Source organism: Patagioenas fasciata, chromosome 5 (genome assembly GCF_037038585.1).
Source record: "Patagioenas fasciata isolate bPatFas1 chromosome 5, bPatFas1.hap1, whole genome shotgun sequence".
In the NCBI taxonomy this organism is placed as follows: Eukaryota; Metazoa; Chordata; class Aves; order Columbiformes; family Columbidae; genus Patagioenas; species Patagioenas fasciata.
The window spans coordinates 561,703-583,928 of record NC_092524.1 but is presented as its reverse complement, the minus strand read 5'-3'; the positions used below and the strand labels follow the sequence as shown (position 1 = coordinate 583,928).

General features: G+C 66.5%; 1 protein-coding gene across 2 annotated transcripts; it reads right to left on the bottom strand.

Moving 5' to 3' along the window:
• Window positions 1-471: 471 nt before the first annotated feature.
• Window positions 472-20,386, bottom strand: B4GALNT4 (beta-1,4-N-acetyl-galactosaminyltransferase 4). Of its 2 annotated transcripts, none has more exons than XM_071808667.1 (20): window positions 20,064-20,386; window positions 14,760-14,872; window positions 13,736-13,837; window positions 13,154-13,249; window positions 12,558-12,648; window positions 12,124-12,224; window positions 11,737-11,804; window positions 11,233-11,311; window positions 8,456-8,522; window positions 7,114-7,245; window positions 6,451-6,560; window positions 6,066-6,166; window positions 5,680-5,762; window positions 3,971-5,189; window positions 3,531-3,838; window positions 2,920-3,073; window positions 2,494-2,566; window positions 2,260-2,413; window positions 1,745-1,904; window positions 472-1,406 (listed from the first exon to the last, which is right to left on the bottom strand). In XM_071808667.1, the coding sequence occupies exons 1-19, from the start codon at window positions 20,212-20,214 to the stop codon at window positions 1,774-1,776; spliced, it is 3,333 nt and encodes a 1,110-aa protein (XP_071664768.1). In that variant the 5' UTR covers window positions 20,215-20,386; the 3' UTR covers window positions 472-1,406; window positions 1,745-1,773. The 2 variants fall into 2 exon arrangements, with proteins under 2 accessions (XP_071664768.1, XP_065695561.1); XM_065839489.2 differs by having other exon boundaries at window positions 1,778-1,904; window positions 20,064-20,384.
• Window positions 20,387-22,226: the final 1,840 nt, after the last annotated feature.

Sequence of the window (22,226 nt, the reverse complement as noted above, 5' to 3'; positions counted from 1 at the left end):
CTGCTTCAGCTCCCCGCGCAGGGCAGCAAGGACGCGGTGGTGGCAGCCTGGGGGGGTCACAGGGACAAGGTGCCAGCTCAGGGCTCCCTGGCCCCAGGGGGTGTCAGGATGAGCCCCCCGCGGCGCGTGGGGCGCAGGCAGCTGCAGCACAGCCAGCTGTGGGGCGGAGGCTCAGCATCGCCTGCAAGCCCAGACCTGCATCTGCGCGTCCAACATCTGCCGCCGCCTCCTCACCGCACGGAGCGGCGAAGGGGCCCTTGCGACACCCAGGAGAGCGGATCCTCGTCCCGACCCGATATCCTCGTCCCACAGGGCTCTGACTTTCCCTCCCCGCTCATGGGGAGCGGCAAACACGTCCTGCCAGCCCGCACGGCCACCCGGCCCCGAGGGGCAGAGCCGACCCGGCTCGTCACGCCTGTGCTGCCGGGGACCGCGTCCCTGCCACGGCACGAGGTGATGGAGGGGAGCGAATCCCAGCCAAGACATCGATTTTATTTTTCAAGAATAAAAAAAAATCCCCAAACAGACAAAACTTCCTGAAAACAGCTTCCTACCTCATAATTTCACAGAAATTAGCTTGGAAACATCATTTGCTCTCCCCTGCTCCCGTACCGGCTCCGGGCTCTGCCCTTTCCCAGCCCACCCCAGTTTCCCCGGGCACAGGCAATGCCAGCCCGTCCCGCCCCGGGGCTCACAGAGTCACAGCAGCGTGTCCCCATGTCCCCATGGGGTCACAGCAGCGTGTCCCCGTGTCCCCGCGGGGTCACAGCAACGTGTCCCCGTGTCCCCATGGGGTCACAGCAGTGTGTCCCCGTGTCCCCGCGGGGCAGGGCAGAGCTGAACCCCTGCTCCCATCTGCAGGGGCTGCCTGGGAGGGGGCAGGAGGGTTTGGGCAGCCCCAGGGGCTCAGACCCCACAAAGGGCTCAGCGCCCGGCACAGGGACAGGGTGTGTTTGGGGGGTGACCCAACTGAAGGGCTGCAGAGCCAGCAGAATGCAGGCACCCCTCAGCCCTGGGACCACCACGGAGGCCTCACCCTCCGACCGCAGGATGCCCCTTGCCCTGCTGCTAATGAGTTAATAAATTCATTTCTGACTAAGAAATTAGACCCTTAAGAAAAAAATCACCACCCATTTTCACCCTCCCCGCTCCCCCCTCCCCAAAACGACCGCGGGTTGCGTACGGGCACCCTCCGTGCCGGCACCGAGCGTGGCGGCGGGGGTTGGGGACAACTGAGGACCGCGGTGACCTGGCTCCGGGCGCGGGGCGGTCAGTGGCCGGGCTCGGGGTGCTAGTCCTTGGGGGGCTTCTTGCTGCGGGCGTTCCACATGCCGCGCTTGGAGTGGTAGTAATGGTAGAAGTTCCTGAGACGCAAGCGCTCCACCTCCAGCCCGCTCTGCAGGACCCTGCGGCCAGATGGGGACACGCTGGGGGGACACGCTGGGGGGGACACGCTGGGGGGGACACGCTCGGGGGGCAGATGGGGGCCTCCTGAATCCCCCCCTCCCAGAGGGGCTTTGCCCCTTCGCCGCCCCAGCCATAAGCCAGCTGGAGGGAGGGGACAACGGCTGTCCCAGGGGATGTTCCCAAACCCACAGGACCAGCCCTGCCTGCCGGTTGGTGGTGCCAGGACCCCCAGCCTCACCCATCCAGGAGCTCCCAGTCCTCCCAGTCTCACTCATCCAGGAGCTCCCAGTCCTCCCAGTCCCACCCATCCAGGAGCTCCCAGTCCTCCCAGTCCCACCTGTCCAGGAGCTCCCAGTCCTCCCAGTCTCACCTGTCCAGGAGCTCCCAGTCCTCCCCGCCCCAGCGGTCCCGGAACTCCTCCGTGTTCATCCCTCCCACGCGGTCAAAGTCCGACTTGTAGATGCCGAAGAGGCCAAAGCCATTCACCTCCCAGTAGCCTGGGGGAAAGAGCAATGAGGCGAGGGGTGCGGGGGGACCCCAAGTCCCCAGGGTGTCCCCTCTGCCACAGCGGAGCCACAGGAATGCCCCGTCCCCATCCCGGTCCCATCACAGCTCCATCCCCATTGCTGCCGCCTCCATGGGGGTGCACCAGGTGACAGCCCAGTTTTGGGGACATCACACCCACCGCGCCTCAATCACTTTTGGGCTCAAATCCCATATCAGAGTAATGCTCATCCTCCTCCCTGCACAGCTGTGAACCAAACCACAGCCCCCTGCGGCAAGCGGGGACATGTCCAGCGGGACGGGCGTCGCGGCGAGGGGACGGGCGTCGCGGCGAGGGGACGGGCTCACCGTTGGGCTCCCTCGGGGAGCTGCCGCAGCCCAGGCGCATGACGATGGGCGCGTAGGCCAGCCGGCCCTCCACGCAGTGCTTGCGGATGCTGTCCAGGATGTTGGCGGGGAAGTGGATGTGCAGGTCACAGAGGAACACGATGCTGTGCCCGTCCTGCGCGAGGGGACAGACACCGGGAAGGGTCAGGGGGACGGGAGAGCCGCTGCGGCCAGGGCCGGGTCCTGCGCGCTCACCTCCACCGTGTCCACGCCAGCCTGCAGCCCGGCCGAGCGCTCGAAGTTCCCCGTGCGCCGCAGGTACTGGTACCTGGGGAGGGGACAGGGCGGTTGGTGCTGGTGACCAAGAGGGACATCACACCCACAAGGGGACAGGGACACCAGCGAGGACAGGAGACCTCCTCGGAAAGGGCTCAGGTGCTTACAGCTCCTGCCAAGGAGGTTTCTGCATCCCCAGCTCCTCCGTGTGGGAAACACATTTAAATCCCCAAAGAGGAGGAGAGGCATGGTGAGGTAGAGCACCACGTGGGAGCACCATGAGGACGGCACATCCCGCCAGGAGGACGGCACATCCCGCCAGGAGGACGGCACATCCCGCCACGAGGATGGAGCCCTGCAGACCCTGGGGGAGCAGGGTGAGACCAGAGCTCGTGGAGGGGTTACCGGGGCAGCCGGGCATCCCGCAGGGCCTTCTCAACGTCCATGTCGTCGCTGTCGAAGTCCACCAGGATGACGTTGAAGTTGGCGTCCTTGGTGGCCCCGTACAGGCGGGCCATGTCGGAGATGAACTGCTGGACCCAGCGGGCCTGGTTCTTCACTGCCAGACACAGCCAGAAACGTCCCTCAGGGGGTCCCAGAGCAGCCCCGTCCCCACCCAACCAACACCCCTCTGAGGAGAGGACCCTCAGCATCCCAATCACAGAATCATTTTGGTTGGAAGAGACCCTCAAGGTCATTGAGTCCAACCGTTAGCACCGCCAAGGCCACCTATAAAGCACGTCCCTGAGAACGTCATCTCCACGTAAAACCCCTCCGGGGACGGTGACTCCACCGTTGCCCTGGGCAGCCTGTTCCAGTGCTTCACAACCCTCTGCAGGAAGAAATTTCTCCTCACATCCAACCTAAACCTCCCCTGGCACAACTTGAGGCCATTTCCCCACGTCCTTATGAGCAGAGAGAACCTCACCCTCCAGGCCAGCCCAGGATCACCCTCCTCCCGCCGGAGGATGCCGAGGGCGGAGGGAGCAGCAGGGACGCGTCCTGCCGTCACCTACCGGGCACCACGAAGTGCACCGTGACGTCCTGCCGCCAGCTGAGCCGCAGGGGCCGGCACAGGACGGCTTTGCCGTAGGGGACGCTCCAGGTGCCGGGGGGTTGCTCGGTGGCCCCCGGGGCCGGCCCCTCGGCGTTGGCCTCGGCGCTGCTGTCCCGCTGGCCCTGGTGCAGGAGGACGTAGACGTACTCGGAGAGCCGCACCGTGCGCTGGCCCCGCTCCGCCAGCTCCAGCTCCAGCAGGTACCGGTTCCCCCGCGCCGTGTCCCGGCGCTTCTCCACGTTGACGATCCGCAGGAGGGTGTAGATGCTGTGGGGGAAGGAGAAGCACTTGGAGGCACCTCCACGGCAAGCGCTGCTCCCCACCACCCCGCTCACCCAGCCCCGAGGAGCCCAGCAGGCGAAGAAACGTCCCCCCAGCCTCCCACCCGTGTCCCCCTACCCGCCGTTCTTCTCGTTGAGCTTCTCCATGTACTGGGCCACCACGTCCACCACCTCGCTCTCGCTCAGCTGCAGGTTGCCCGAGACGTTGCAGCGCAGGTCGTTCCAGTCGGAGCGCAGGAGCTCGAAGTCCACCGAGCTGACGCTGAACGTCCTCTGCCAGTTGATGGAGTCCTCCAGCCAGCCCGGCTGCAGCTCCCCGGCCTCGTAGCTGTAGTCAGACACCTCCTCCTCCTCCCCTTCCTCCGGGCCCTTTCCCTCCTCCTGCTGGGACGCCGTCGTTTCCGACGTCTTCAGAAAGGACGTCACCCGCGTCCCCTCCGAGCGGGTGGCCTCAGAGGAGTTGTAATCGGTGGTGGCCGCTGTCCTGCCCGGGGCAGGCGTCGTGTCCTCGCGGGTCTCCCGGCTGAAGAGCCCCTCGGTGCCCAGGGCCAGGAGGCCGGGCAGCCCCCGCCGCTCCGTCGCCAGCCGGGACAGACGCTCCCACCTCCTGCCGCCCCGGCGCTGCGCAGCGTCCCTGTCCCTGGAGATGGTGCTGAGCAGCCAGGGTCTGCGGCGGCCAGGGGGGGCCCGGAGCTTGCTGGGGGCCACAGGGTGTTTCTGGGGGGCCCTGGAGCGGAGATGGACCTTCCTCAGAGCCTTGGGGTAGAGGAAGATGCCGGGGAAGGCTGGTTCCTGGGCCGGGGCTCTGCGCTTCCCTGGCTGCAGCCTGGTTACATAAACCTTTTCTGGGGCTTTCTGGGGCTTTTTGTCCTCCCTGGGTGCTGCAGCCTTGCTGGGACCCGGCGCTTTGGCTTTGCCACCGAAGATGGGAGCAGAGAGGTGGGGCTGGATGCTCAGCGCCCCGGCACGCTTGGGAGACGCCAGCAGCCCCAGCTCATCCTCCTCGCCCTTGCTGGGACCCTGCGGTAACCAGCTGAGCACCCGCCCATGGAGCTGCTCGGGCGCGGGGTCCGTGTCCCCCACGGGGACAGGCACGGTGACCGGGCTGGCGCTGGCCGGGCTCCACGCCCCCGCCTGCCCGGGTGTGCCGTCCTCGGCCCGGCCCTGCCGCTGCCCAAAGCTGTCGTAGTCCGGGTCGTCCCTGCCAGCCCCGGTGACCAGCGGCGCCTCCTTCCCCTTGGGTTCCGGCCCAAAGCTCTTCCTGGCGTGGGGAGCCAGGTCTGTGGGCTCCGGGCTGTCCGCTCCTTCCTCCTCCTCATCCTCATCCTCCAGGAAATCTTGGGAGTAAAGGCAGAGATAAACACCATAGAATCACAGAATTGTTTAGGTTGGAAGAGACCCTCAAGATCTTGAATCCAACCATAACCCCCTCTGTCCCTGCCCCATGTCCTGAGAACCTCCTGTCCGTCTGTCCAGCCCTCCAGGGATGGTGACTCCAGCACTGCCCTGGGCAGCCTGTTCCAGTGCCCCACAGCCCTTTGGGGAAGAAATTGTTCCTAAATCCAACCTCAACCCCCCCCGGCGCAACCTGAGGCTGTTTCCCCTTATCCTGTCACCCCAATGCTCTCCAGCAAGAGACGAACCTGCCGGAGGCTTCGGGGCTGAGCCAGTGGGAGTGCATGGGGCTGCTCGGGGACAAGCACAGCCCGGCCCCCCGAGCCCCCGGGCGGCTGGGGCCACCCTGGAGCCGCATCCCTGAGCGGGGGCTGCGGGCGGGATGCCGCGCTCAGCCCCTGCCAGCTGCAGGCAGAGCGGTGAGTGACTCACTGTCTGCGCCCAGGAACAGGAACGCTCGCTGGCGCGGATCCTCCTCCTCCTCATCCATCTTCATGTACTTGTAGAAACCAAACCTGGGAGACAGCGAGGAAAGATGAGGACCGCAGCTCAGGGAGGGGCCCGCACGGCGCGACGTGCCCGCACACACGCCAGCCTGCGTGTGCCGGGGAGGAACAGCTGCCCGGGCACAGCTGGATGCCGGAGCTGGGAGCGCTGCCAGGGCTCAGGCTGCTGCGTGCCCAGGAACGGGCCTGGAGCCAGCCCGGGTGGCCCTGCCGCGGGGACCGAGCTCGGGCACACGCGGCTGAGGACGCAGCACCACCTTTCAGCGCCCTGCGGACACTGCCCCTCCCGCCGCGCTGCGCCCCCACGCTCACTTCTCCAGGTAGAGGGGGGACTCCCGGTAGAAGCACTTGTTCTCCGTCTCCATGTGTGTGAGGCGCGTGAAGTCGTTGGGGTACACGAAGGAGAGGTAGACCTGGGGACAGGGGCAGGCTCGCTGTGGGGACACCACGAGCCGCGGACCCGTGGCCACCGGGGCGGCCCCTCAACGCCGAGGTGACCCCAGCGCCTCAAGCACCCCGCCGTGCATTAACCCAGCCCTTTGGGTCAAGCTGGGGAAGCTCAGCCTGATCCTCCACCCAGGGACGCTTTCCTCTGCATTTTAACCATTGGGGACCGGCCGTGCCCTGGGGCGGGGGCAGAGCGCTCGTGTCCCACTGCCACCCGCGGGAGCCTGACCCCGTCCCAGCTGACACTCACGAACTGCAGGCCCTGGTAGCGGGCGATGGGGAAATCCTTCACCACGTAGCTGGGGCTGTAGGCGCAGGGCACCAGCACGTTCTCCACGCGGGACGGCTCGATCGCCGGGGCTGGCGAGAGGCGGCGGTGGCTCAGCCCTGTCTGTCCCCTGCCACAGCCCAGCCTGTCCCCTGCCACCCCCACAGCCCAGCCTGTCCCCTGCCACCCCCACAGCCCAGCCTGTCCCCTGCCACCCCCACAGTCTGTCCCCTGCCACCCCCACAGCCCAGCCTGTCCCCTGCCACCCCCACAGTCTGTCCCCTGCCACAGCCCAGCCTGTCCCCTGCCACCCCCTCAGCCCAGCCTGTCCCCTGCCACCCCCACAGCCCAGCCTGTCCCCTGCTACCCCCACAGCCCAGCCTGGCCCCTGCCACAGCCCAGCCTGCCCCCTGCCACCCCCACAGCCCAGCCTGTCCCCTGCCACCCCCACAGCCCAGCCCACCTCACCCTTTGTGCCCAAACCGTCCCAACTTGTCCCCTGCAGTCCCCAGCAGAGGTGTCCGCCACCCCGGAGCTGGGTAGAAGGCAGGAGGGATGCTCGGGGTGCCTGTGACAACCAGGTCCTGCCTTCTTCCCTCCCAGATTTCCCCCGGACCGCGGCGGGACGCGGCCCCAGCCCCTTACTGAGGAAGAAGGTGTCCCTGGGGTCGGGTCTCAGCATGTCGGCCCCGTGCGCGTCCCAGGGGCGGCCGCCGCCGTGGCTGGCGGGGCTCTGCGGGATGTGCTCCACGTGGTTCATCTTCAGGGACGACTCGTCTGCGGGGGACGGGACAGGGCTGAGCCCCGGGGCACACGTTGTCCCAGAGCTCCCCTGAGGTGGCACCTCCAACCCCGCTGTCCCTCCTGGAGCCGCTCAGGATCGCGGGTTCCTCCTGCTCCCGGGGACACGGGCAGCCAATGCGTTTGCACAATGGCAGACCCCCTGGCTAATCAGCCTAACGGTGACTGCCATCAGCTAATGAGCACCAAGATTTCAAGGGTACAGCCATCTCAGCATCGCTCACCTCGCCCAGCGACAGGGCTGGGGGTTTTACCTCCCAAGGATACAGAACTGAGCCGCCAGCGCTCTCCCCGCGGAGGTGCAGGTGAACACGCATGAGCTGGGCTTGGCGGCTGCTCAGGGACGAGGGTGGCACAGCGGCCTTGGCCACCAGCCAGCCCCAGGCCCTCGCGAGGGAGGTCACCCTGCTCCGGTCACCGTGGCCGCACTCAGAGCCGCCTGTCCCAGCACCCACAGGTGCTCCTGCCCAGGGGCCGCGCGGGAGCCCCCTTTCCCAGCCCTGTGTTCTCCGCCTGCAGCAGGGAAAGGCTCCCCAGATGTCCCCAAAGCCGGGCTGCACCCCGGGAACGCCCAGGGAAAGGGAAGGGAAGGCGATGCTCATGCGCTGCTGGTGTCCCCCCGCCACGGGGATGGGGGCCCCACGAGGGAAGTGGCTTCGGCCCGGGATGCTGCTGTGCAAGTGGGAAAGAGAACTGGAAAGAGCTTCTCCAGCGCTGAGAGAGCGCGGTAGAATTTATCTGCACGTCACCCGTCTCACGGGCAGCTGCGTCAGCCAGCAACGCTCCTCCACCCCTGTCCTCCCAGCCATCCCGCGGCCGCCGGCCCCTCCCGGGTGTGTTTGATGGCCCCCCCGGCGCAGCGAGCGCGGGGGCAGGACCCATCTATCAAGCCCTATGTGCTGCCAGGGCCAGGGCAGGAAACAGAAGATCTATAGATTTAATTAAAGCCTGCGCCATCCATCCCCGCTCACACGACAGCTCCTCGTAGCTCAGGGCCGGCTGAGGGGCCGGGAGGAGGCCGGAGCACCAGGAGAGCTGTTTCTGCCACACGCCACCTCTGCATCGTGTTTTCAGAGGGGCACGGCACAGCCCCCATCGCAGCCCCGGCACCCCACGGCAGCGCTGGGGACTCGGGGTGCGGATTTCCCAGGATCTCGCCTGCCGCAGCGCCACGCGCGGCCCTTACCCGTGTACAGGGAGATGTAGGAGGAGTCGATCACCTCAAACTTCAAGCTGGGGAGGAAAACTCGCCACTGGAGAAAAATAAAAGGGGATGTAGGGTGAGTGGGAGCGGCAGAGGCTTGGGATGCAGCTGCCCCCCCAGCCCTTCAGCATCTCCAGCTCCAGAAAGGTGCCCGCGCTGATCGCAGCCCTGCACGGAGGGACAGGGAGCGGACAGACCCTGCGTGACACACGGTGACGGCAGACAGGGCCAGTTTGCATTGACTTGGGGGGTCTCACAGCCCCCACACCCATTTAACCACCCGCATTTTACACGCAGGTCTGGAGCCTTTGTCCTGACAAGCGCATCAACACCCGCGGGCAGAGACGCACCAGGGTCCGCTTTGTTGTTGTTTGTTTCTGCACATCTGAAAGGTTTCCCCCCTCCAGCAAAAACACATCTCCCCCATGGATTTGTTCTTCACGAAATGCAGATCTTATCTGGGCGATGGGAGATGGGATGGAGCAGGGCGAGGTGGGCGAGGAGGAGGAGGGGGGGCTGCCGATGGGAGATGGGATGGAGCAGGGCGAGGTGGGCGACGAGGAGGAGGGGGGGCTGCCGATGGGAGATGGGATGGAGCAGGGCGAGGTGGGCGACGAGGAGGAGGGGGGGCTGCCGATGGGAGATGGGATGGAGCAGGGCGAGGTGGGCGAGGAGGAGGAGGGGGGGCTGCCGATGGGAGATGGGATGGAGCAGGGCGAGGTGGGCGAGGAGGAGGAGGGGGGGCTGCCGATGGGAGGTGGGATGGAGCAGGGCGAGGTGGGCGAGGAGGAGGAGGGGGGGCTGCCGATGGGAGATGGGATGGAGCAGGGCGAGGTGGGCGACGAGGAGGAGGGGGGGCTGCCGATGGGAGATGGGATGGAGCAGGGCGAGGTGGGCGAGGAGGAGGAGGGGGGGCTGCCGATGGGAGATGGGATGGAGCAGGGCGAGGTGGGCGAGGAGGAGGAGGGGGGGCTGCCGATGGGAGATGGGATGGAGCAGGGCGAGGTGGGCGACGAGGAGGAGGGGGGGGGCTGCCGATGGGAGATGGGATGGAGCAGGGCGAGGTGGGCGAGGAGGAGGGGGGGGGCTGCCGATGGGAGAGGGGATGGAGCAGGGTGAGGTGGGTGAGGAGGAGGGGGGGGGCTGCCGATGGGAGGTGGGATGGAGCAGGGCGAGGTGGGCGAGGAGGAGGAGGGGGGGCTGCCGATGGGAGGTGGGATGGAGCAGGGCGAGGTGGGCGAGGAGGAGGGGGGGGGCTGCCGATGGGAGAGGGGATGGAGCAGGGTGAGGTGGGTGAGGAGGAGGAGGGGGGGCTGCCGATGGGAGATGGGATGGAGCAGGGCGAGGTGGGCGAGGAGGAGGGGGGGGGCTGCCGATGGGAGATGGGATGGAGCAGGGCGAGGTGGGCGAGGAGGAGGAGGGGGGGCTGCCGATGGGAGATGGGATGGAGCAGGGCGAGGTGGGCGAGGAGGAGGGGGGGGGCTGCCGATGGGAGATGGGATGGAGCAGGGCGAGGTGGGCGAGGAGGAGGAGGGGGGGCTGCCGATGGGAGATGGGATGGAGCAGGGCGAGGTGGGCGAGGAGGAGGAGGGGGGGCTGCCGATGGGAGGTGGGATGGAGCAGGGCGAGGTGGGCGAGGAGGAGGAGGGGGGGCTGCCGATGGGAGATGGGATGGAGCAGGGCGAGGTGGGCGAGGAGGAGGAGGGGGGGCTGCCGATGGGAGATGGGATGGAGCAGGGCGAGGTGGGCGAGGAGGAGGGGGGGGGCTGCCGATGGGAGATGGGATGGAGCAGGGCGAGGTGGGCGACGAGGAGGAGGGGGGGCTGCCGATGGGAGATGGGATGGAGCAGGGCGAGGTGGGCGAGGAGGAGGGGGGGGGCTGCCGATGGGAGATGGGATGGAGCAGGGCGAGGTGGGCGAGGAGGAGGAGGGGGGCTGCCGATGGGAGATGGGATGGAGCAGGGCGAGGTGGGCGACGAGGAGGAGGGGGGGCTGCCGATGGGAGATGGGATGGAGCAGGGCGAGGTGGGCGAGGAGGAGGAGGGGGGGCTGCCGATGGGAGGTGGGATGGAGCAGGGCGAGGTGGGCGAGGAGGAGGAGGGGGGGCTGCCGATGGGAGATGGGATGGAGCAGGGCGAGGTGGGCGAGGAGGAGGGGGGGGGGCTGCCGATGGGAGAGGGGATGGAGCAGGGCGAGGTGGGCGACGAGGAGGGGGGGGGCTGCCGATGGGAGAGGGGATGGAGCAGGGCAAGGTGGGTGAGGAGGAGGAGGGAGGGCGCTGGCAGCCCCGGCGCTCTGCTGGCACCAGTGCGGCTCCAGAGATTAATGAGCGCTTGGGAGAGAGGAAACCTTTGCTAAGGAGCCAACACCTTCCCCTCCCAGAGCCAGCCCAGCTCCAGAGCAGGCGGGTCCCATCTGAAACCAAGGGTGTCCCTGAGGGATAAGGAGAAAGGGACCCGCTCCATCATCCCGGCGTCCCTCCCACCCCAACACAGGGACACGAGCCAGCCAGGTGGCCAGGAAGCCCCGCTCTGCTCTGACACCTCCCGGCTCTCCTGGCCCAGGCAATGGGCTCCTCCAGGCAGGAGCCCCCAGGGGACATGTCCCCCTGTCCCCTCCGCCTGCTGCTCTGTAGGGGCCAGAGGGCAGAGGAGGGAGGAGACACGCAAAGCGTTTTAAGGTGCGTCAGGGAGGGCCCTGGCACCGGCTCCTGCCAGGACAAGCCTTGGACGGAGCCCGCGCTGGGGACATCCACTCACACCAACTTCCACGTGGTCCGAGCCTCGGTCGTCCTGTTTGTGGAGCAGCTCGAAGTAGTAACGTCTGGAGGCCATGAGGCTGCGGGGAGGGAAGGGGCCGGTTAGAAACCAGCGCTGAGCCATGGAGCTCCTGCCAGGGAACATCTCGGGGACCCTCTCTGTCCTGCTCACACACGGCTAAACCTTCCCTTCCCGGGGCGGCGTGATGGGGGCTCCGATTCCCCACCACTGCTGAGGAGCTTCGGGAGGCCGGGGGATCCCTGTCCCCACATGTCAGCTCAGAGTTGGCTGCGCCCCAGCGTCCCCAGCCCTGCGGACATGGGTGGTGCCGCTGCTGCCCAGCCCAGAGCCCCTTTGGGCAGGGAGGGTGACCGGGGTGTCCCCCAGGGAAGGGGGAACGGGGCTGCATGGGGCCAGCAGCTCCATCTCCCCCAACCCTGAGACGGGTCACGGGGAACCAGCAGCTCCATGTCCCCCATCTCCCCCCACCCAGGACACACTCACCGCAGGGGTTTGGACACCTGGGAGCTGAATTTGGTGAACTCCCCCGGCGCCGTCCACTCGGTGCCCAGCTGGGGAGGGAAGAGGGACTTGTGAGAGCACCGGGGACACCCGGGGCCAAGCGAACCACGGGCAAAGTCACGTAGGGACACTGCTCATCGCTTCCGAGAGCTGCTGCAGCACGGAGACTTGCAAAGAGGAGAACTTGCGGCAGCTGAAGAGCAGCCTTGGGTTTGGGACATGGTCAACGGGGCGCTGGGGACCCCAGGCGCACGCAGGTGGGTATCGGCACGCCGGGAGCGCGGCACCGAGCGGGACGCTCGCGGTGCGAGCCGGGCACCCATGGCTGGGGACGGGGGGGACGAGGACGGCGGGGGACGAGGACGGCACCTTGCCCACGAAGGCCGCCAGCCGCGCGCTGGACGGGCTCTCGTCCGAGCTGAGCCAGAACTCGGAGTTGTCATCCGATGCCACAGAAAACTGGAAATCCCCTGCGGAGCAAAGGAGAAGGTGACCAGGCAGGGACCCCGCAGCGCCGGGGACGCGGGCCCAGCCGCTGCCTCCTGTGGGACGGGAATCACGGACAGAGAGACAGGGGTGATGGGGCCACCTGGACCCCAAATGTGGCTCCGTCCTGACGGGATCAGGGCTTCGCCTCCCTTCGAAGCAACCAGGGAAAACGGCCTTTGCTCCAGGAAGCCCCTCCTAGTGGGAGCCAGGGCTCAGGGACTGTCCCCAAGAGCCGTTGTGTCCTCGTGTGGCCCCAGAAGGGGCAGGAGGCAGCTTCCCCACGCTGCCGCAGGAGAAGGGGCTCCAGCACTCACCATCCTTGAAGGGGTGGATGTAGCCAAAGATCCTCAGCCCGTAGTTCTTCCACTTGGGCGACACAGCCAGCTTCTTCACCGTGGTGCGGGTCTGCAGGGGACACGGGGACACGAAGAGTTCGTGCCCCGGCTCACAAGCACCAGTGTCACCGTCCCACGTCCTCCCGGTCACCCTGGGGTCTCCAGCACCAGAGGGAACAGGGAGGTCCCACCCCCACCCACCGCTCCCTCCAACCCCGCTCTGCTGGGAATCACCTGCCAGGGACTGAGCCCAGAGCCAGCGGGGACACACGGGGACCCACAGCACCCCTCAGGGACCCACAGCAAGTCATGGGGACAAACAGCACCCCTCAAGGACCCACAGCACCCCTCAGGGACCCACAGCACCCCTCAGGGACCCACAGCACCCTGCGAGCACCCACAGCAAGCCACGGGGACCCACAACGACCCACAGCACCTCACAGGGACCCACAGCACCCCATGGGTACCCACAGCACCCCGCGGGCACCCACAACAACCCACAGCACCCCACAGGGACCCACAGCACCCCACAGGGACCCACAGCACCCCACAGGGACCCGCTGGCTGGCACTCACGTGTGGGAAGAGCGGGAAGTGCAGGTTCTTGCGCAGGTGCCGGACGGCCCCCCCGCACCAGTCCTCGAACACGTGCAGGTTGGCCTTGCCCTTGTACTGCGGGGCGGGACGGGGCAGGGGTGCTCGCGCGTGCCCCCCAGGGACAGCGCCAGGGCAGGCGGACCGCGGGTGTCCCACCCACGGGTGTCACCTGCCCTGGCTCTCCCGCAGCGACACCCTGTGCCAGCCCCAGGACGCAGCCCTCCTGCTGCGGCGCACGGGGACAGGGGAGGTTGTCTGGGTACGGCACCAAAATCCTGACCCCGTCCTTCACCCATCCCACCAGCACCAGGATGGACCATCTGGAGGGGACACGCGGCCAGATGTCCCCTGTCCCCTCGCAGGCCCAGGAGGGGCTGACACCCTGACATGACCCCCAGGAGCTCATCCTCACGCACCCGGGACCAGGCAGAGCCCTGGGACGGTGACACAGAGCACGAGGGGGACGCTGGAGGCGGCTCTGGAGCTGCGGGGACACGGGGCGCCCACCGACGGGCGGGTGACTGCTCTGGGGACCCCCCTGCGCCGCCCCCCATCACCCACCTGCTGGCTCCAGGGCAGGGGCTGCCGGGTCAGGTTGAGGGGGCGCGGGGGGGCCCGGTCGGGGCCTCGGGCAAACCAGCCGTCCAGGTCCTGCCCCTCGCTCTGCGGGAACAGGGGGCGCGGGGTCGGGTCAGCCCGCGCCCCCACGGGGATCCCCGGATCCAAACGCCCTATGCCAGACCCCAAGCACCGCCGAACCCGGGGAACAGCGAGGGAAACGGGGCCGGGCAGGCAGGAGAGCCTGGGCAAGGCGTCCCGGGAGCAGCTCCCACATGTTCCAGCCAAACTCACTCCCCTTCCTCTGCTGAGGGGAGAAACCTCTCCAAAACAGTGACTTTTCTGTTCATCCAAAATGCTCAGCGCTCTGACAGGCGGCTGGAAATGGAACATCTTGGGCTCTGTCCCCAAAAGGGCAGGAGCGGTCGCTACATCTGCTCACGGGGGGATGCTGCTCTGCTCCCCGAGGGACAACACCGGTGTCCGTGGGTGAAGGGACAACACCGGTGTCTGTGGGCAAAGAGACAACACCGGTGTCCGTGGGTGAAGGGACAACACCGGTGTCCGTGGGTGAAGGGACAACACCGGTGTCTGTGGGCAAAGAGACAACACCGGTGTCCAGGGGCAAAGGGACAACACCGGTGTCCGTGGGCGAAGGGACAACACCGGTGTCCGTGGGCGAAGGGACAACACCGGTGTCCAGGGGCAAAGGGACAACACCGGTGTCCAGGGGCAAAGGGACAACACTGCCGGTGTCCGTGGGCAAAGGGACAACACCGCCGGTGTCCAGGGGCAAAGGGACAACACCGCCGGTGTCCGTGGGCAAAGGGACAACAGCACCGGTGTCCAGGGGCAAAGGGACAACACTGCCGGTGTCCGTGGGACACTGGGGAGTTTTTGATCCACCTGAGGGTCTCTGAGCAGAACCGGAGCTTGTGCCCCCTCCACCCCCGGAGCTGCTGTGGTGGCTGTGAGCTGGGCAGGGGACCAGGACCAGTGACCCCGGGTCCCTCCCTGTCCCCGTTACCATGGGCTCGTCCTCGCGGCTCTCGCTGGAGTCCTCAGCCCCACCGCGCCGTGCCGCTGCCTGCGCCGCCGGCCGCCTGCCCGCACCCGTCACCTCCCCGGGCCGCTCGCCATCTGCGGGGAGCGGGACGGGGTGACACCCACACACCACCCGCGTCCCCATCCCAGCGCTGCTGCCCTCACCTGGCACGGGGACACGCGGGTGCTGCCCCAGCCAGTGCTCCCGGCAGGGAGGGACCGAACCCGCGGACACATTGTCCCCAAAGCCCCGAGCCCCACACCAACGGCACCATCGCAGGCCGGGCTACCAGCCCCGCACACAACTTCGTTACCACGTGCTGTGTTAATTACCCGCAACCCCCGCTCCCCGCTGCAGCTCCCACCATCTCCTTGTGCTCCCGAGGGGCAGCTCGGTTGAAAACAAACTTCCTTCCCAGCGCTAAAATAACCAGCAGCCCCACCGGAACAGCGCACACTCAGAAAATGCACTCATTTTTTGGGGAGGGCGCAGCCCCTTTCTCTGCCACAGCAGCTGGGTCTCATGCTTTGGACGGACACCCCAAAACCAGGGCCAGACGGAGCCCCCGCCACACGCCTCCCGTGCCATCAGCATTCAGCGGCCACAACCAGCGCCACCTGGGACATGGCGGCACAGACCCCGTGTCCCCAGCGTGGGACAGGAAACTCAGCTCTGAAGCCCCTTCTGCAGCCCGGCAGCCCCGGCTGCTCCTGGCAGCTTCGGTTCCCCCTGCGCCCCTCCCCAGCTTCGCCTGCATCCCTCCATCCCACATCCCTCCATCCCTCCATCCTGCATCCCTGCATTCTGCATCCCGCATCCCTGCATCCTGCATCCCGCATCCCTCCAGCCCTCCATCCCTCATCCCTGCATCCCTCCATCCCGCATCCCTCCATCCCGCATCCCGCGTCCCTCCACCCCGCATCCCTCCATCCTGCATCCCTGCATCCTGCATCCCGCATCCCTCCAGCCCGCATCCCTCCAGCCCTCCATCCCTCATCCCTGCATCCCTCCATCCCGCATCCCTCCACTCCGCATCCCTCCATCCCTCCATCCACTGCCTGGCGCGGGGTGACGAGCTCTCCTTATCCCGGTCACACAACCCCCCCGTGCCACCCCTTCCCGAGCACAGAGAGCCTTTCAGCGGCTCCTCCTGCCTCCTCTGCCCTCCTCTTCCTCTCCCGCCCGCTGCCTCACCCGAACACAGCCCCTTTCTTCGGCGGAGCCGGGATCGCTCTGCAGCTCGCTGGAGCCGCTCCAAACCCTCAGCAGGCAGAGATGCCCCTCGCTCACGCTGCGTCTCCCAGCCCCTGCTAAGGAGCCCCCTCCGCAGCCGCTCGCTGTGACCTCGCTCTGCGCCCCCCTGCCACGTCCCAGACCTGCCCCCCGGGGACAGCCCAGACACGGTCCCCCCGACATGCTCTGCACATGGCACTGCGCGCTCCCGCCGGGCAGCGGCGGCTCTTGGCCAGCTCCATCACCCAGCCGTCTCCATCTCCCATCCGTGTCCAGCCAACACCCCTGGCTGCCGCCACTGCCAAACCAACCAGCCACCGACACCCCAAGGCGGCTGCTCGTCCCTGCCGTGGTCCCTCCGTGTCCCCTCCAGGACGCTCCCGAAGCTGCTGGGCTCCACCACGGCACGGCCGGGCTGCAGACGCACCAAGCAGCCGAGGGACCCAGCACCGAGGCCCCTTCCACACGGAGCTGCCTTGTCCCCAGCGCAGCAGGGTGACGGGTGACCCCGCTCGCGGCGGAGCATCGGCAGCTCTGCGGTTAACGGAGACTTCAAAAGAAGCCCCGAGAGGGGGAAAACAGCTCAGGAAATTAATTGACAGCAAATGCTCACATTAAAGGGGATGGAGAGTATTTTATCGGGTTGGTTTCTGTCTTTTTTTAGTGTTTTTAAAAGGACTTGAGCTGCCAGGTCCTGGAAGAGCCTCCGCGCTGGGGAGCGATGGGGGACGGGCGCTTTGCTCTCTGCTCCTTCTGCTGTCACCAGGGACACGAGTGCCAAAGCTGGCCCCCTGACCCATGTCCAGGGCTCCTCTGGGTTTTCGCTCTACTTCCAAGCCCTGCAGCTCCTACCTCCCATGGCTTCAAGGGACCTTTTTGGGGACCCCGGATGCCAGGGGGACGGGTGGCAGCCGGGCTGGGGACAGGTGCCACCACGAGGTGCTTCAAAGCCAAGTCATCCCTTTGAGGAGCCACATCTTTGCCTTTGCAGAACCCAAAGCAGCAGGGACGGGAGGGACAGAAAAGCAGCTCAGCCGCCCCACAAACCCGCTGCCCTTCCTCTTCAAAGGGCTCCTCCTCATCCTCGTCCCCACCTGCTCCAGCAGCCTTGACAAAAGGACAAGACCCTCTGTGGTTGCAGCGTTTCAGCATCCCAGTTAACAGCGAAGCGCCCATCTCAACCGCCCCGTCCCAAACGGGCGCTTCATCCCCCACCGCTCATGGGAAACGCGTCACCCCAAAGCTGCTCCCTCCTGCCAGACCCGAGGGACGGGTCCCCGGAGGGGGACGGGAAGGACACGGCTCTGCAGCAGCGACGGGCCGAGCCGAGCAAAGAGCATCGCACCCAACGGAGCCCGCAGCCCATCACTGCCGGGGCTCGCAGCGTTTTCGGGGGCGCTCGGACCCCAAAGGTCCCGCGCACCAGCGGTTCCTCTCCCAAAGCCCAGGGGTCACGCACACCCGACCGGGCAGCGCTGTGACCGCGGTACCGAGACGCCCCGCGGGGTTTGCTCCCGCTTTAGCCCCGAGTTGGCTTCGGCATCCTCCAGCGCCCCCGCTGCAAACCCCTCCCGAAATCTGCCTCCCGCCACCGGGAACACCCCCGGAGCCAAAGCACGGCCGCGGTGCGACGGCACCGGGAGCAGCACCAGCGCGCCCCGCTAGAGCCGCTCCAAAGTCGCACTGCCAGATTTTCCCCCTTCCTCCCTTTTTTACACCATTTCCCTCCCCACCTGGCACGCCAGCATTTCCGCCCCATTGACCCGGCGCGGTTTCCAGCCGGGAGAACACCGTAACGGCCTCATTATTTCAGATGAGGAATCCGTGTGTTCAATTAGGCAGAGAAGGGTAATTATCTACTTGTAGAAGATAAGAAAAGGGGGAGTTATTCTATCAGGGATGCAGCAACAGCGCGGTTCCCAGCCGAGTCCCCAGATGCTCCAGCTCCACGTGTGACGCTGGCTGGGCCGAGGGGACTTGGGTGGCCCCAAATAATGCCCTCCACATCCTCACTGAGCCCCCCAACCCCGGCAGACCCCGCCGGCGCTGCTTGGCTGGTCCTCCCCGCCTCACACCCCCCCGAGCTGCCAAAACCTTCGTGCCCTGCACCTTCAGGCTGCAGAAAGCCCATCTGCTTGGCGACACTGCCTTTAATGAGTAATTAACCTTTTCTTCATGCGTCCTGTGCCAGCTGACGCGAGCCGGGCAGCATCCTCAGAGCAGGTTCTGGTCAAAACCAAGAGTCCCCTGGGAACCTCAGACGCCTGCAGGAGCCGGACCCTGGCGGTGATGCCGCAGAGCCCCACATCCCCCAGCCACCCCGTCCCTCCGGGGACAAGCGTCCCCCTGTCCCCAGGGGACTCGGGGCCAGGACACACCAGAGGCCCCTCCAGCACAGCTCTGCTCAGCCCCAAACCCTTCCCTCCCTCCCCAAACCCTCACAAGCAGCTTTTTCTTGAATATGTATTTTTCTTCCTTGGATATGTATTTTTTTTTATTCCAGTATTTTTCCGACTGAAACAGCTCCTGGCTCCCCCACTCTGCTCTCTGCTGGGACCGGGGTCCATCCACGTGTGACCAGACCCCTCCGGCCTCCCCCAACCCCTCTGCATCACTGCCCTGCACAACCAAAACCAGCTGTCGGCAGGACCTGAACTCCAGCTCTGCCACAGGCTTGCTCAGGGTGACGGAAAATCCCCAAGCGAGGAGCAGCATCTCCTTGGAGTCCGGTCCTGGACAGCGGGGATGGGCAGGATCTGGCCAGCGAGGTCCAGCTTCCCGGGGAAGAGGCCCCTGGAGTAACCCCAAACCTCAGCAGAACCAGCAGAAAGTACCCCCGGGCCATCCTCAGCACCCCGATAACTGCGGGACACGGGGGCTGCTGGTGGGCAGCCTCCTGTAACTGGTGCCTTTTCCATTAAGCATCACCCTGCAGCCGGAGGGAAACCAAGCGGCACAGCCCCACACGCCCCCCACCAGGAGATGCAAAACCAGCCTCGCTTCCCGCTTCTCCCATTTGCATTATCCCCATTTCCCTGGTTTAACCATCAGGCCCAAAAAAGTGCAGGATCATGCTGCTGCTACAGCCAGAAACTTTGGGATTGCCGGCTGGGAGGCTTCGCCAGCCTCAGGAGCCGCTCTGACCCGCTCAGGAAAGCCGCTGCTTGCCTAAATAAGCACCAATCTTCATTTCTTTCCTATTTTTTTAGGACAAAAACCGCTAGGCGAGTTCAGTCCAACCTGAAATGTTACAGCTCAAGTTTCACCCGGCAAACATTTTGGGCGGTTTTGCACCACCCGAGCAGCCCAGCGAGGTCTGCAAGGGTAAAGCTGGGAGCAATTAACCCTAGAATCATAATTTTGGCTGGAAGAGACTCTCAAGATCATCGAGTCCAACCGTTACCCTAACAAACCATGAAGCCCCTAATTAACCATGAAGCTGAACCATAGGGTGATCACTGCCCCCCCGAGCACCCCGGATCGCTCCCCAGGCCCCAGCCCGGGCTGGCAGATGCAGGATTTGTCTCTGATGGAGAAACACGGGCTGAGAAAGTGTCAGGAAAGGACAGGAGGGCTGGGTTTGCCCCTTCCAAGCAGCGACAGTGGCTATAAATGGCCTTCTTTGTCACCGCAGCCAAGGCGGCGGGCAGAAAAACGAGGACAGAGGCGTTCACGGGGGGAGAATGGAAAACGCCCGACTGCTTCGGGGTCCCTCCCGGGGCTCCTCTGGTCACCCCAGTCCCGAAGGTGCATCGCCGGGGCCAGTGCCGAGGTGCCCGCCGCGGGGTCCCGCTGTCCCCAAACCCGCCCGGGTGATGGCGGCTGAAAGCTGCCGTTGGGACGGGGGTCCCTCCCGGGGGTCCCTGCCCCGCGGGCGCGGGGTGACGGCGGCGCTGGGGGATGCTCTGGAAGCCCAGAGCGGCGGGGGGCACCCACCACCCTTCGGGGGCCCAAACTCCACCGAGACCCCGTACCGCGGGGTGATGGGCCGGGAGGGGCCCCCCGGCGCTGCCCCCGGTTGACGGGGGGGTCGCCCGCCCCCCGCCCCGTTACCTCTGCCGTAGGCGAAGGGGAGGCGCAGGGCGCGGCCCTGGCGCACCAGGCTGATGTGGAGGTAGGTGAACCAGACGGCGAAGGTGAGCAGCACCAGCAGCAGCAGCAGCTTCAGCTGCTTCCGGAGCTTCTTCACCGGGAGCCGCGGCATCCTGCCGCCCGCATCGCCCCCGCCGCCGGCCTAGCCCCGGCCCATGGGGCCCCCCGCCCAGCCCGCTGGTTACGGGCCGGCTGCGAGGGCAGCGGGGCGGCGGCGCGGCTCGGCGCGGTGCCCCCCGGCCGCCCGGTGCATCGCCATGGCCATCGCCGCCGCCCCGGCGCGCCGGACCCGCGGGCGGGGGAATGAATGAACGGGGCTGCGGCGGCCCCGGCCCGCCACGCCCCTTGGCCCGAGCGACGGCACCGCCGGCCAATCACAGGGGGCTCCGCGCGGGCCAACCGCCAATGGGTGCCCCGCGGGGGAGGAGCCCGCAGAGGCGCCGCGCGTCTCCACGCCAACGGGCCGGCATCCCCGCCAGGCGCCGCGGGCGAGGCCATGCGGGGAGCGGGGGGTGACCGTGTCGCCGTCCCCGTCTTTGTCCCCGTCCCTGCGCGGCGGGAGGGCAGGGCGGCAGTGGGGCGACAGGGGAAGGGCTCTCCGTGCCGCGGGGCCCGGCGGGACGGGTGGCGGCCCCTCGGCGGGGCCCCACCCGACCTTGACCCCCGCGGCGGGAATGGTACGATCCCGCGCGGCCGCCGCACGGGCTGCGGGCCCGGTCCGGTGCGCCGGGATCCCACAGTGCGAGGATCCCTGATCCCGCCTGGCTGCGTGCAGGGATCTCCCTGCTCCCTCCTCGCTTCGGGCAGGGAATCCCACGGGAATAGATGCAGGGATCCCCGGATTCCCCTGGCTGGGTGCAGGAATCCCGCGGGGACTGAGATCCCGGGATCCCCCTGGCTGGGTGCAGGGATCCCGCGGGGACTGGGATCCCGGGATCCTTCTCGCTGGGTGCAGGGATCCCATGGAGTCTGGGATCCCAGGATCCCCCTGGCTGGGTTCAGGGATCCCGCGGGGACTGGGGATACCCGGGATGCCCCGGGGCCGAGGCCGCTTCTGCCCTCTAGAAGCCGGGAAGCCCAAAGGCTGCAGCTCGCCCTGCGCAAAGCCTAACAGTAATTAACAATAAGACTCAATTTTGCCATCAGCGAGCAGGGCCCCGAGGCCGGAGGGTCACGGACCGCAGTGGCAGGGCTGCTCCGCGGTGACAGCCCGGCGCTCCCGGGCCACACCGACACCGGCCACAACTCACTCCCCGCTGCTGGTTTCGGCCTCCGCACCGCGCTGGCCCGAACCTCCGGCTGTTTTCCTCCTTTCCCGCTCCACAAGCTGGGGCAGCAGCTCCTCCTCGCTGCGGCTTGGGGCTGGGACAAAAACACGCCGGAAGCCAGTTATTAGAGGAAAAAACACATTCACAGCTGGGGAAACTAGAGGGCACCAGTTCTCTGGTTTGCATTTCCCTCCACTCCGCTCCCTTACAGATGTGGAAGGTTAATCAGCTTCTAATTAAGCCCAATTAAGACAAACAGGTGGGGAAAGTGGCAGAGCAGGAAGCTCGGTCCCGGTTGGGAAACGAAGCCGCACGGAGCCCTGCAGCGGGAGGAGGAGGAGGAGGAGCAGGAGGAGCAGGCCGGGATGAAGGGGATCTCTGCACAAGGCTCTCCGTGCAGACACTGAAGATGCGTGTCTGGGGAAATCAAGCAGTTATTTCCCCAATTTTTGCAGCTGTCCAACGAAGGCTGCGGGTCCGGCACGGCTGTTTGCACAGCCTAAGGCCAGGGGACCGAAGTTCAGCCTGTCCCACCCCACCAGTGGCCCCGGGGGGCGGGAGCTTTGGGAACGCTGGCAGGGTATCCCGAATAAAATTCATGACTGGCTTGTGCCAGGGGAGGAGAGAGGCTGGGGCACAAAGTACAGCGGTACAAGAGCAAATATCCACGCACACGCGGTGTCCCAGCCCAAGCGGGCACCCCCAATGTGGCTTTACACGGGTTCTGAAACCCTTTAATCGTTCAGGTACATGGTAACTCCACCAATCATTTGCACCCTCACCACCAAGTACTAACCCTAGTAAAACTTTGCAAAGCAACCCTGTTTTTTCAACATTCTTGCTGTTTATCTATTAA

Excerpts from the sequence above, each read along its gene's own strand:
- B4GALNT4 (XM_065839489.2), bottom strand. The coding sequence starts at position 20,214 with ATGCCGCGGCTCCCGGTGAAGAAGCTCCGGAAGCAGCTGAAGCTGCTG. Across the intron at positions 12,225-12,557 it reads CATCCACCCCTTCAAGGATG|GGGATTTCCAGTTTTCTGTG; the intron begins GTGAGTGCTGGA and ends TTTGCTCCGCAG. Across the intron at positions 11,805-12,123 it reads TGGCGGCCTTCGTGGGCAAG|CTGGGCACCGAGTGGACGGC; the intron begins GTGCCGTCCTCG and ends TTCCCTCCCCAG.